The sequence below is a fragment of the Andrena cerasifolii genome, chromosome 1 (assembly GCF_050908995.1).
Source record: "Andrena cerasifolii isolate SP2316 chromosome 1, iyAndCera1_principal, whole genome shotgun sequence".
NCBI classification, from domain to species: Eukaryota; Metazoa; Arthropoda; class Insecta; order Hymenoptera; family Andrenidae; genus Andrena; species Andrena cerasifolii.
In genome coordinates this window covers 1,164,975-1,177,211 of record NC_135118.1, presented here as the reverse complement: position 1 = coordinate 1,177,211, position 12,237 = coordinate 1,164,975, and the positions used below count along the sequence as shown (strand labels likewise).

The 12,237-nt window shown below is 44.5% G+C and overlaps 3 protein-coding genes and 1 long non-coding RNA gene across 9 annotated transcripts in view; 2 read left to right on the top strand and 2 right to left on the bottom strand.

Moving 5' to 3' along the window:
• Positions 1–12,237, top strand: part of LOC143373660 (uncharacterized) — a 423,841-nt gene that overhangs the window by 176,637 nt on the left and 234,967 nt on the right. The window lies entirely within an intron of this gene.
• The window catches only part of LOC143374872 (uncharacterized), a 617,708-nt gene that overhangs the window by 452,829 nt on the left and 152,642 nt on the right, over positions 1–12,237 (top strand). The window lies entirely within an intron of this gene.
• The window catches only part of Wech (tripartite motif containing 71 protein wech), a 320,032-nt gene that overhangs the window by 223,126 nt on the left and 84,669 nt on the right, over positions 1–12,237 (bottom strand). For 2 of the 5 annotated variants that reach the window (XM_076812920.1, XM_076812554.1), the window contains exon 2: positions 7,863–8,035. The exons of 2 other annotated variants lie outside the window; for them this stretch is intronic. In XM_076812920.1, the coding sequence (XP_076669035.1) occupies positions 7,863–7,967 (105 nt within the window). In that variant the 5' untranslated portion in view covers positions 7,968–8,035. Of the gene's footprint in view, positions 1–7,848; positions 8,036–12,237 lie in introns of those variants that run through there. One more of the 5 variants, XM_076812644.1, reaches the window with a different exon arrangement.
• LOC143373387 (uncharacterized) overlaps positions 1–12,237 on the bottom strand; it is a 142,369-nt gene that overhangs the window by 100,845 nt on the left and 29,287 nt on the right. The window lies entirely within an intron of this gene.

The following is a 12,237-nucleotide window of genomic DNA, read 5'->3' as shown; positions in this document are numbered from 1 at the left end:
GCAATTTAGGAGACGACCTGATGTCTGGTATCGTGATCAATAACCGAAACCTTACCGTCCTCAAAATCTCGCATCTCAGTGATGCCCACTGCACGTGCGTGGGAATCACAGGCCCCTTCGGTTCAGTATATCTCGCCAGCATCTATTTCCAATATTCCCATCAGATCGAACCATATTTAGATAAAATCCGGAAAATTGTCACCGAATTGCCGAGACAAAAATTAATAATAGCAGCAGACACCAACGCCAAATCGACCCTCTGGCACTGCAGATACAACGACGCGCGCGGAGAAATGCTCGAAGAGACTTTATCCCTTCTGGATCTAGCCGTTCTCAACGAGCCCCACAATCCACCTACTTCCATTTCCCACCTCGGCACATCAAACATCGATATCACGATGGCATCCGGGCCGGCCATCAATCTAGTCAAAAACTGGACCGTTCACGAATACTGGATCTCCAGCGACCATAACGCCATCTCGTTCACTCTCAGCCCCTGTAACACCTCTACGTACACAATCCGTCATCCCCGTTTTAAGACCACAAGAGCCAACTGGGGGAAATTCCAGGAGTCGTTTTCCACCGAAATGAACCGCAACCCCATTCGCTTCGCGCCGACCACCACCTCGCTCGTCGAGAATTTCGCGGAAACAATCCAAAGTAATAAGAAGAAACGCCCCCATCAAAAATCCGTCCCCTGGTGGACCGGGGAGCTAACTGATATGAAGAAACGAACCAACAAAGCCCGTCGCGCGTTCCAATCAGAATCCGATCCAATCCGCAGACTCGACAATAAAGTAAAGTACAGTAAACTCCGAAGACAATACACCGCGATCATTTACAAAATCAGACGGGAAAGCTTACAGAACTTCGCCACGGACGTTGGCAATGCCAGCCCCTGGGGCGTGGTCTACAAGCTCCGCACCGGGAAAATCACACCAGACAAAGCCCTCTTGACACCGAACACAGTCACTAACCGCGTAAATACCTGGGAAGCGGCTGCCCTTGGCCTCCTTAACTCGCTGGTCCCGGACGATAACACGGACACCACGGCGGCGCAGAGGGAGAGGCACGCGTACAGCGCCTCTCCCCCTACGTCCCAGACTGCCCCTGACTTCACACTCTCGGAGGCGCAGGAGGCGATCTCCGGCCTCAAAAACGGGAAGGCCCCAGGGCTGGACCGGATTGAGGTCGAGGTGGTCAAGGCCTCGTTCCCGGTGGCACCCGAAACCTTCCTCTCCCTCTTCAACGCGTGCCTAAACACCGGCTGCTTCCCCAGGATCTGGAAAACTGGCTCTATCCGAACCCCCCTCAAGGGCCCCGATCGCGACGAGTCTTGCGCCAGCTCGTACCGACCCATATGTCTCCTTCCAGTGCTAGGAAAATGCTTCGAGAAACTTCTTCTCAACCGTCTCCAAACCGTTCTCCTCGATCCACAATTCTCTTCTAGCCGCCAGTTCGGATTCAGACAAGGTCTCTCCACCGAGGACGCAATTATTGAGATGAAGAAGGTCGGGGCAACATCCCCCGAGAAATATGTTCTCGCGATGCTTTTCGACATCAAAGGCGCGTTCGATAGTGTTTGGTGGCCGAGCATCCTCTCTCGATTAAAAGAGAGGGGTTGCCCGAGCAACATCTTCGGCGTTATGACGGACTACCTGAGCAACCGGAGCGTTAGGCTTGTCGCCGGGCATCGCGACGTACAGAAGCGAGTCACGAGGGGTTGCCCCCAGGGCTCTATTCTCGGGCCCGGCCTTTGGAACTTAGTTTTTGACGATCTGCTATCCACATTGAAATCGAACGGATTCGAAGCCTTCGCGTACGCGGACGATCTTCTCATCGTCATCCCCGGGAAAAGCAGAGCGGTTCTTCAAACCCTCGGCCAATCCGCCGCGACCATTACTCACAAATGGTGCACGAACGAGAAACTCGAACTCTCGGTCGAAAAGTCGGAGCTTTTTCTTATAAAAGGCAAACTAGACATCAGATGGCCCCCCACTATTAAAATAGGTTCCCGTGGCATACGCATGGTTCGGACGATGAAGTACCTCGGAGTGCACTTCGACATGGGCATGAGGGTCAACTCTCATGTTCATGCAGTCAAAACGAGGTGCACCGAGAGGTTCAATTCGTTGTCGATTGTAGCAAGGCAAAAGTGGGGTCTCAGGTACAACACCCTCCGGGCCCTTTACAATGGTCTCTTCGTTCCCATCGCGACATACGCGGCTGCTGCGTGGCACGAACATCTCAATAAGACCTACACGCAGGTCTTATGATCGGCCCAAAGACAGGTTCTCCTGAAAGTAACGAAGGCCTATAGAACAACATCCACAGCAGCAATGCCAGTAATAGGCGTTCTCCCCATCGACATTCACGTCACGTTAGCTTCTATCAGATATAAAGTCAGGAAAGGAATTAACTTCTCTCTCGGCGAATACCGGTTCCCCGAACACGCGACGATCACATCACCACAAAGAGCCATCCCGGAGATGCTCTACGCGATCTGGCAACGTCGTTGGGACGTTTCCCCCGACGGCCGTCACACTTACAGTATTTTCCCGAATATCAGACAACGTCTGGAGATGACCTGGTTACAGCCCGATCACTACACAGTTCAATTCCTATCAGGATATGGCGATTTCGCGTCAAAACTAAAATCCCTGGGCCTCGCGGAAAGCAATGCGTGCAGCTGTGGCGGGGGCGAGGAGACTGCTATGCATGTCCTCCTCCACTGCCCGCTGCACGGGGCTGAAAGAGAGAAACTCAGGCTTATCACTTTAGAAAAGAACCTCCCCTGGCCACCGACCCCCCAGCAACTTGTCAAACAGAGCACCTTCAGTGCATTAATGAGCACCGTAAAATCTATTCTGGTGAAGAAAGAATCGGCCTGGAGACCCATTCCCAAACCCTCACGCCCAGCACAGACAAACCCCTCAGCCGTAGCGGGCCCCTCGCACCAAGCAGATTAATCCATTTGTTCTGTTTCAGCCACGTCACCCGCCCCGACCCCCAATGCAGGCAGTGCCCAGGCACTGTGGTGAGTGGGGCGTTATCGGCGAAAGCCATCCTGCCGGGATCGAGCTTGCGCTGGCGGCTCTACCTCCTCGTGGTCCCCACTGGACAGCGTTCCGCGCCGCCACGCGACGCGTAACGCTGACTAAACGAGCCGCCGCCCTTCGGGGTAGATCCAACTTGCCCAGTGATTCCTAGCGGATGAGGGCAGGGTTTTTCGAAGCACCATTTCGACAGAACATCTACGCCGAATTTCCCTTGGCAGCGGACCGTGACGACTATTAAATTTTGCTCACACCACCATGCCAGCCAAATGCTCGTATAGGCGAAAGCCTGAGGAAGAGCGCGCCCCTTTTGGGCCAAGACGGCTATACTAGATGTCTTTTTTTTTTAACGGAAACACGTGGTATCTGCTGTCTATCTCAAAGCAATGGGTACATTGCCAGTAAACGGACGGAGCTCGGGCTTTTGTAAAAGCGTATTTAAATATATTTAAATATATTATTTAAAAATTTTGTTTTTCTAAAATCAGATTTACACGTGAACACCAATCGTATATTCAATAATCAATTATTGTACAAATGTAAGTATCACGATTAATTAATTAAATAAATAGTGTAAGTTACCAATAGTTGCACGGTGTTGACGCACTGGCGATGCGGGGCGTAAGAGTGGCTATTTCAATATGCCAAATAGAATATAAACCGGACTAGCGGATTCTATGAGGTTAACTGTAATCCTGACGGGTCTCGAACCCTATCTTACTGGATTTAACCAACTCTATACGAGTGTGATACGACGTGACTCTACGCGTGACTGTATAGCTTTGAACCGGAGGGTTGAAACCAAAGGGTTTATACGGTCCCAAAATGAGTGGGAATTCTCTAGAAATCTCCATATAAGGAAATCCTAGGCATCGTCGTCGTGTCACTCCCGTTCCCATGGTCGCAATCCAGCTGGCTAAGATTATGACCCTTATTACTGGTAGGTGATAACGGAAAGACTTTTAGGGCGTTTTCCCTTCACAGACGCGAGCTCGAAGAAACGGTTGAGACGGGCGTATGGGAAAATTCCACATACGTAATACCCTTGAAGGCACGTCGCTTTCCTGTGTTTTTAGCGAGAAAGTCCGGCGGGAAAGTCTGGCGGGATAAAGAGGCGGGAAAATCAGGCGGAAGATTTGGCGGGAAGATCCTCTTGGGAGATCTTACGCTGAGGTCTGTTGCGAAGGTCCGGAGAGAAGATCTAGCGCTAGGATCTATTGGGAAAGGTGTAATTGGGTGGACTTAACAAGAAGTTATGCGTTGGTCCTTTGTCACAGGTTTTGGACGATCCATGTCTACTGGCGCCTACCTGGCGGAAGCGTAACAACGTTTAAGCTTCAAGCTACTCGACACAGTTGGACTGCGCGAAAATTTCAGTATGTTCGAAGCCTTATATTCGGCCCGTTCGGTCCTTTCGACCCGCTTGGGTTTTTCGGGCCGCATGGAAAAATTCAATCTGCCACGTCCTGCGACGTAGAGTCAAATATTAACCCTTTAAATCATTATATTTACTATTTCGTACTCTGAGGTATTATAATCACCTCGTATGAAAAACATTATACAACGTATCGCCGATAAGACATTATTACTGGAAACTACGATAAGAAGAGATCGAGCGAAGAATACACGGACGGCAACAGCGAGCAGGATAGCCAGCATCAAGGAGGTAACGGACAGCCAGCTGTACATCAGCTAGCCGACCGCACGAACACCAAGGAAGCCCAGCCAACACCAGCTGCCGTTCAGCGTGGGACGGAGGCCCCTATCAACCAACGGAGTCTACACCACCTTTGCAGAGCTGTGCCCCTGATCCTCGCCAGAAGAGTGCCCTCGCGTTATTTCCCGCTAATCGATCGCCGATACCAATATAACATATTTAACTTCAATCCTTAGTAAGTAAACTGTACAAAGCCGATCGTACAGAGCATATTGTAAGCAATAGCATAGAAATATAAAATATGAATTACTATAAGAATTTTGCTATCGTCGCCGCTGGGAATCAAGCAAAATAATGAGTTTCAGTCGCAAAGAAATACACCTAAAGGGTATAATGGAGGAACATGACTAATTAGTAAACAAATTCTCAGATAAGAGCAATGGGAAGATTCTTCCTGGAAGTTCCCAGGCTGAGGCTGTGGGATGGGGCCTCCCACCTAGGTATTTGTCATGTCACCAATCCTAGAGAAGGAGTGACCAATTAAAAGCCCTATAAAAAAGGACTGACCACCCGTGGAGCTCATTGCAATTATTATATTATTACCAAGTCAGTCAATGTTCGCACTCTTAAAATAATTATTGTTCTCTTACAAATAGTATTTTAAGTGAATATTCAAGTGATAGTGTACAAAAATACGGAAACAGATAATAAAAGTGTTGTTAACGTACTAACCAGTGAGTGAAGTGATTCCACCCCAAATTCTCATCCTATGAATCGAGCATTCGTCTTTTTGGAAAAGTGAATTAAATTACGAAAATGTGCACTGACAGTTCACGATTTGCGCTGATTGATGGTATCACCTATGAGCAGAATGTTGCCCGCGGTTTTACCAGAAATTAAGGGTAAAACGTGATCGTCGCGATTCATTTAAATATTAATAAAAGTGCATTAACAGTTCACGGGTTGCGTTGATTAACGGTATCACATATGAGCCGAACGTTGCCCGCAGTTTTACCAGAGATTTAGCGTAACGTGTGATCGACCGGATAGATATAACTAAATGTTGGAAAATCACGCTTGCCTCCGTGAATGGCGCCGCTGAAGGGCAGAACGTTGCCCGCGGTAGCGCCTGGAGCGGTAGGTGGAGAGTGATTTATCGGTCAAATAACCAATTACTAATAGTACTAACTCCGACGATTAGAGTCACGGTACATTAGTGCACCTGCAGAACGATTCCAGTTGCTACGAGTGCCCAGCACCCCTTGCGTCAGGGAAATATCACCCCTTACTAGGCACGGAATAGTGGTGGTGTGTGGGTGATTGGGTCCCGCCGAAGGATAATACAGTACCCGAGATCTGCGGGATTCCAGATGCGCCCATTGATTGGAAGCTAATCCCGATAAACTTGCCATCACCGCGACCAAATTAAGGTAATCATGAAAAATTAAATGTATTATAATCTACCATCGATGATTCTCAACTATCCCAGAGCGCAAAGTCCCAGGACTAGCTCGAAAGTGGACTGAAAATATAAACTCCCCAAATTGCGGCCTCTAAATAGCAAGTAGGGACGTAACACAATTCACTTGGTTCTATCCAATCCGCTCGGTTCTTGCTGGCCGCTTGAAAAAATTCAAGTACTTGAATCTCTCTAATCCGCCCGGTTCTTTCACGCCGCTTGAAAAAAATTCTTCCGGGTACCTGACTCGGCTCGGAATCCTGGTCCCGGCTCGGTTGGGATTTCAAGCTACCCGAATATTCAATTACTCGAACAGCTCTAGCGCCTCGCACGCACACACAGGAGGCACGCACGAATACAGCCCGATACAGACCCAAATAGTAGAATCCGACCGCACTAGTTCAAACCATGAAAATCGGGTAGCGCTCATTTAATTGCAAATTACCACTGTATAGACATTACACGGTGGACCCTCTGACCAGAGACATGCTAAATGTTAATTTACTTTTTGATCACTCGCAGCTACAGAATCGATTATCTGAACTACACAGTGTGTGATAGACTGCCGGACCCGCACATATTGATTTGTCATATTCGAATGTGTTTATCCCGCGTATATCAATAATAATAATAACTTCGAAACGAATGCATGAAATGCAACAGTTCGAACAGTATGTGCTATATGTGCAGTATGTGCTATAATCAATCCGGAAGTAATAAGAAGTGTACGGGCTCCAGCAATGGGGAAGATGACTGCAACCTTTTCCCACCCATGACGCCACCAGCACACGTGCCACTTGTTATCGGTGTGGTATAAAACATTAATATGTATCTACCAACTTCATACATTCCATAAATGAAAAATTCGCGCGCAAACAGTTCACACATGCGCACTCATGCAAAACCGCAGTACATGCGCTAGTGGCGCCTTCTGCGCCGAGCTTTGCGTCATCTTCCCCATTCGACGATTACAATGTTGCATCTATGCAAACAAACACATCTTCGAGCACTTCATATGACAGAAGAGTCGTCGTTTTACACCATTATTTAACATCAAATGACCTTGTAATATATGTCGTTGAAATCGACTGAACATCCGTACGTCTACTAGGGATACAAAAAGTATAGCATGCCATTTAAAGAAATAGATATCCCTAAAATGCCGGGCAGCCGTGAACCCACAAGAAAATTATTACTGGTATTTAATAGCCCCCTTGGCACCGAACAACTTTTGTAAATAAAGTTCTTTCATATCACGAAAAATAACAAAGATATTCCAGGTGGCCAAAATTATGCCCCATCCTGTATACAATAATAGTAAACCATAAATAAAAAATACTGTTAGTTGAAAATATTTGTATGCTTCATAAATACTATCTTAATCGCCGTCATTATATGTATGTACTTCATAAATAAAACTATTTATGTTAGATTATATAACAGTCTTGCGCAGTAGGTACATACCTCGCGTTTTGGACTGTGTTTTACTTTTAATGTAATGCATATATATTTATTATTATTATAGGAAAAATTTTAAACCAAGTTTACGAACAAATAATCACATGTGAAAGAAAAATGTAGCACCCGATAACTCCCTTCTTTGTTTAATTTATGAACATGTCTTCGGTTGTTTATACAGCGAAGTCATTATATTTCAAATCGAAAGAAGAATGTACAATAAAATTCATACCTCGCAAACTAGATTTACATTTGCATCTTGTTCTTTTTGATGATTATCGTGAATATACTTCCCGAAGAAATTTGTCCCACGATTATGATTCTTGCCATGATTCATTGTGAAATAGGCGTATATGTAAAAGCCTTAGAGAAATTCAGTATTAGGATATCTCGTAATATCTTCACCTGGAACAAAAGTTATTAAAAATGATTTTTTTCTTATTCTGCAATATTATATAGAAACAGCTTAGAACCGTAACTCTATTAATTTAAAAGTTGATGATCCATTTAAAATAAATACATAGTACCTACTATTACCACCGTTATTGCATACAATACACTACACGCGGATGAATAGAAGACAAACATTTTCCTCAATGTATATAAACTAGTTGATAAATATTTCACTTGACTGGTGTATACTTCAGTATTTTATAAATTGAAAATTATGAAATTTAATTAGTAAAGCGAGGCACAATGACAAAAATATAAGAAAGTAACAAAAGCAAAAACCACTTCTCTGCAGGGTTCGAACTCTGCTCGTGATTCGGGATACTTGTATCTAAAATGTTGCGGTAGTTGAAAATTACATTTTTACTAATAAAGTTAGTGTGTCGTAGGTATGTAACGAATCCCAAGCCCCTGCCATAGCCCTTTTGTCCCTTTTAAAAACCGCCAACCGCTAGCGTAATTTTCGTATTTCATTGTCGTGTCTTCCATTAGCCTGTAAGTGTGTTTGTGCGGCGAATGGAACTGATGTGAGAATGAGTGTAGTGATGAGAGAGGGAAAACCGAGCGCAGTCGCGATTGCCAGTCGATCGGTGGATCGGCTGCGGAAGGGATCGAGCGTACCATACAAATGGTTGCAGAATCTTACGCAACAATATACGAAATAGGTATAAATATAGGCTCATCAACCGAGAGAGTTCACTATTTCTCCGAGCAGACAAGACTTAAAATAGCACATGTGTATCGCATGTTCCATTTCGACCAAACATGTTTATTACTATTTTTGCGTTCTATTTCAACCAAGCGTGTTTACTATTATAATTTACATTAGAATCGTTTATATTCCTTCATATTGACTAAAACGTCATCAACTTGTTAAATAGTTATATGTAAAAAGTGTTCCTCGTGAATAAACGCTGTTAGGATGAATTCTGGTTTGTGAAATTCATTTCTTTATTGCGCGCCATTCGAACCTATCCTAAAATCCTGTAAATCGCGTTAACACCGCACCTAGAAACGTTACACATACTACGATGAAGAACTGTATTTTCTGCTTAAATTATTGGTCCTACAGCAACGACGTATGAGACTTTTGTATTGCTCTCATTGTCAGTGATATCTACAATTCTACAATCTAACAGAGGACCGAAGTTAATCCGACAACTTAGAAATGTAAATGCTTAAAGATACGTATACATATCAACCGTGGGCATACATTATTGTATTCATAATACGATATGATTTGTGCAGACGAAATAAATAAACGGTGGAAGTCTCGTCCAACCCTATTTCACCGTACGGATTAACTCAGACTGGGTAATGTCACCACGTTTTTTATTGGCCTTTAGAAATTTGGCAAGCAGATGTTGTCGAAACGTTCTTGGAGAAATAATAAATTATCGATCGTAAAAAGCGAATGAATTTTCGCCTGGCTCTGAGTCCGCTTTTGTCCCGACGTACGCGAGAAACATGCTACAAATATAGTAATTAAAAGATATTATCCACCGTCAATACGCCTCGTGGAGAGACACAGGGAGAAAAGTGGTAGCCCGCTGTCGACGCGCGATCCTCCCTAAAAATTTGAACAGATCCCTTATCTCTCGAGTATAAACACGCGCTCCAATATCAAAACAAAAGCACGCGTTGACGTATTCCGTGCGTGGGCATTGCGGAGGTGGTATTGCTGTGAATACGACCTCTTCAAGAGAGCAGCCGTTTGGGAGGGATGCAAATACGATTGGACCAAATACAATCTGCTCCCTATGGTTGACATTTGGTCTAGCAACTTTTACACCTCCTAACGTAATCAATCGAACTTGCATCTCTTCCAAAAGAAACGGCCATCCGAGCGTAGAAGGTGGTGCGATATAATAGACTATTGAAAGTGAAAATTGAGTCATATTTTCCTACTTCTCCTTGCATACAAACTGTAACAAGGGTAGATCCCGAATCCGGAAATTAAAAAAATTTCGAAACTTTGTGAATATGTAGGGAATTTCCTCCTGATTACAACGCGATCTTTGTTTGCTACCCAAATTCACTCTAAGAGGGTGTAATCGACTCCTGAAAAGCCGCTTATTTTCAGATTTTTGTGTTATAACTCGTGAACTGTAAAATAATTTTTTACCAAATAGTAGATCTAATTAACAGAAGTAACATTTGTCTTGAAACTTTCTTTCTATCTCTTACAGACTGCGAGTTACAAAATAAGATCGGAAAATAGCCGAATATTCAAAGGTTAATTTCACCCCCTTCGAATGAATTTGGGCAGCAAAAAAAATGCGTTGTAATGAGTAGGAAATCCCCTACATATTCACAAAGTTTCAGAATTTTTTGAATTTTTGTGTCCGAGATCTTCCCTTGTAAGTAAATTTTATGACGTTTTGAAACATTAACGGTACATTTCCCGATACCGCAGATGTACCGACCTAGCATTTGTGACGGAAAAGAATTGTCCAGCCTTTGGGCCTGCTACTCCTGGCGTAGACCTTTGGCAGGTAGGTATCTGTTTCAACAAGCAATGCCCAACGTGTGTCATCCGTGGCGTGAACAAGATAGCCCCCGGTGCCTTCTATTCCAGCGGGTTTTCATCCAGTGAAAATCAGTCAATTTGAAAGCGCAATATCTCGAAAACCAGTGGAAATAAGGTGTATAAATTATAGGTTATTAAATTTGTCTTTGATCGCACTATCAAGTGAACTCTAAAAAAAAATAGGTCCATTTAAAAAAAATAGTAGAAAAAACTTCTCGGCTAATACATTTGCCCCCTCGATCCATGGAATTCTATATCATTTTTTTTTCTCCAATACGTTAGGAGATATCCAGCTGTTCAGCCTTCTCGCGGACACCCTGTATAGATAACAGCACCGTTCAGAAGTTGCCCGTACTGGCAACTGATCAGACTGCCCGGAACAGACACGATTCGGCGGCGAGTAAAGGTCGGTTTATACAGCGACCGAGCCGAGCCTTCCGAGCCTTCCGAGCCTCTATAGTATGCTTATGGACGGCGCCGGCAAGTTTCCGCCGAGCTCGGTGGAAGCTCGGAGGCTTCCCGCTGGGCCCGGGCTCGGAGGCCACTCGTTGAGACGACTAGACGGACGGACCGAGTCCGTGCCCTGTCGAAGTGCAACGCTGCTGGATTTTATGCTCCGAACACGTAGGGTAAATGCGAGAGCCGCGGTCGATCTACCTACTGGCGATTAGTAAGGCAAATAAATACAAAAGTGAATAAATAAACTAAATAAAAAAAATAATAATAAAAAATAAACTTTGTATCTATATAGTTGGAACGTATGCACCGACATTGTTATCCAATCTCTTCGCAATGACAAACATGTACTTTAATAACTGGTATGTATTAGCACTGCCTAAAGTGCAGTTTTTGAATTACTTCTCCAGAAGCCAAACAGTTGAATGAATAGCGTCATTTCGCTTCCTTCTGTGATTTTTTTTATTTATAGGCTATAAAAGATAAATTGAGGTTACATTTAACCTCTTTTCTCAACCAGTGGTGTACAGAATCGTATTTTAAAATATACGTCTAAGTTTATTTTCGTTTAATATTTGGGATAATAAGATAGTAGAGATATTGAGGGACAATGTAGTATTTGGCCATATTAAATCTTCCTCTGAAAGCTACCGAGAAGAGCATCTGTCGCTGCAGAAAGGTGAGATGGTTAAGTTAGGATTTTTTTATATTTTTTTATTATTATTTTTTTTTATTTAGTTTATTTATTCACTTTTGTATTTATTTGCCTTACTAATCGCTAGTCCTTCTAGTCGTCTCAACGAGTGGCCTCCGAGCCCGGGCCCAGCGGGAAGCCTCCGAGCTTCCACCGAGCTCGGCGGAAACTTGCCGGCGCCGTCCATAAGCATACTATAGAGGCTCGGAAGACTCGGAAGGCTCGGCTCGGTCGCTGTATAAACCGACCTTAAGTCACACCTCCCCGGGCAATACGGTACAGATGCTAGGATGAACAAGGACCGTCGCGTCGACTCAACAGTATTTAAATGAACCTACTAACACGTGCGTGCCTACGCATTTGTGAGCCTGTACAACTGTTCTTTCCCACTCCGCTGTAACAATAGCTGACACACTGCCCGGGGTTTTTCTCACAGCGTTATCCCTGGGCAATGGCGGGTGCTTTTACCCTCCAAAC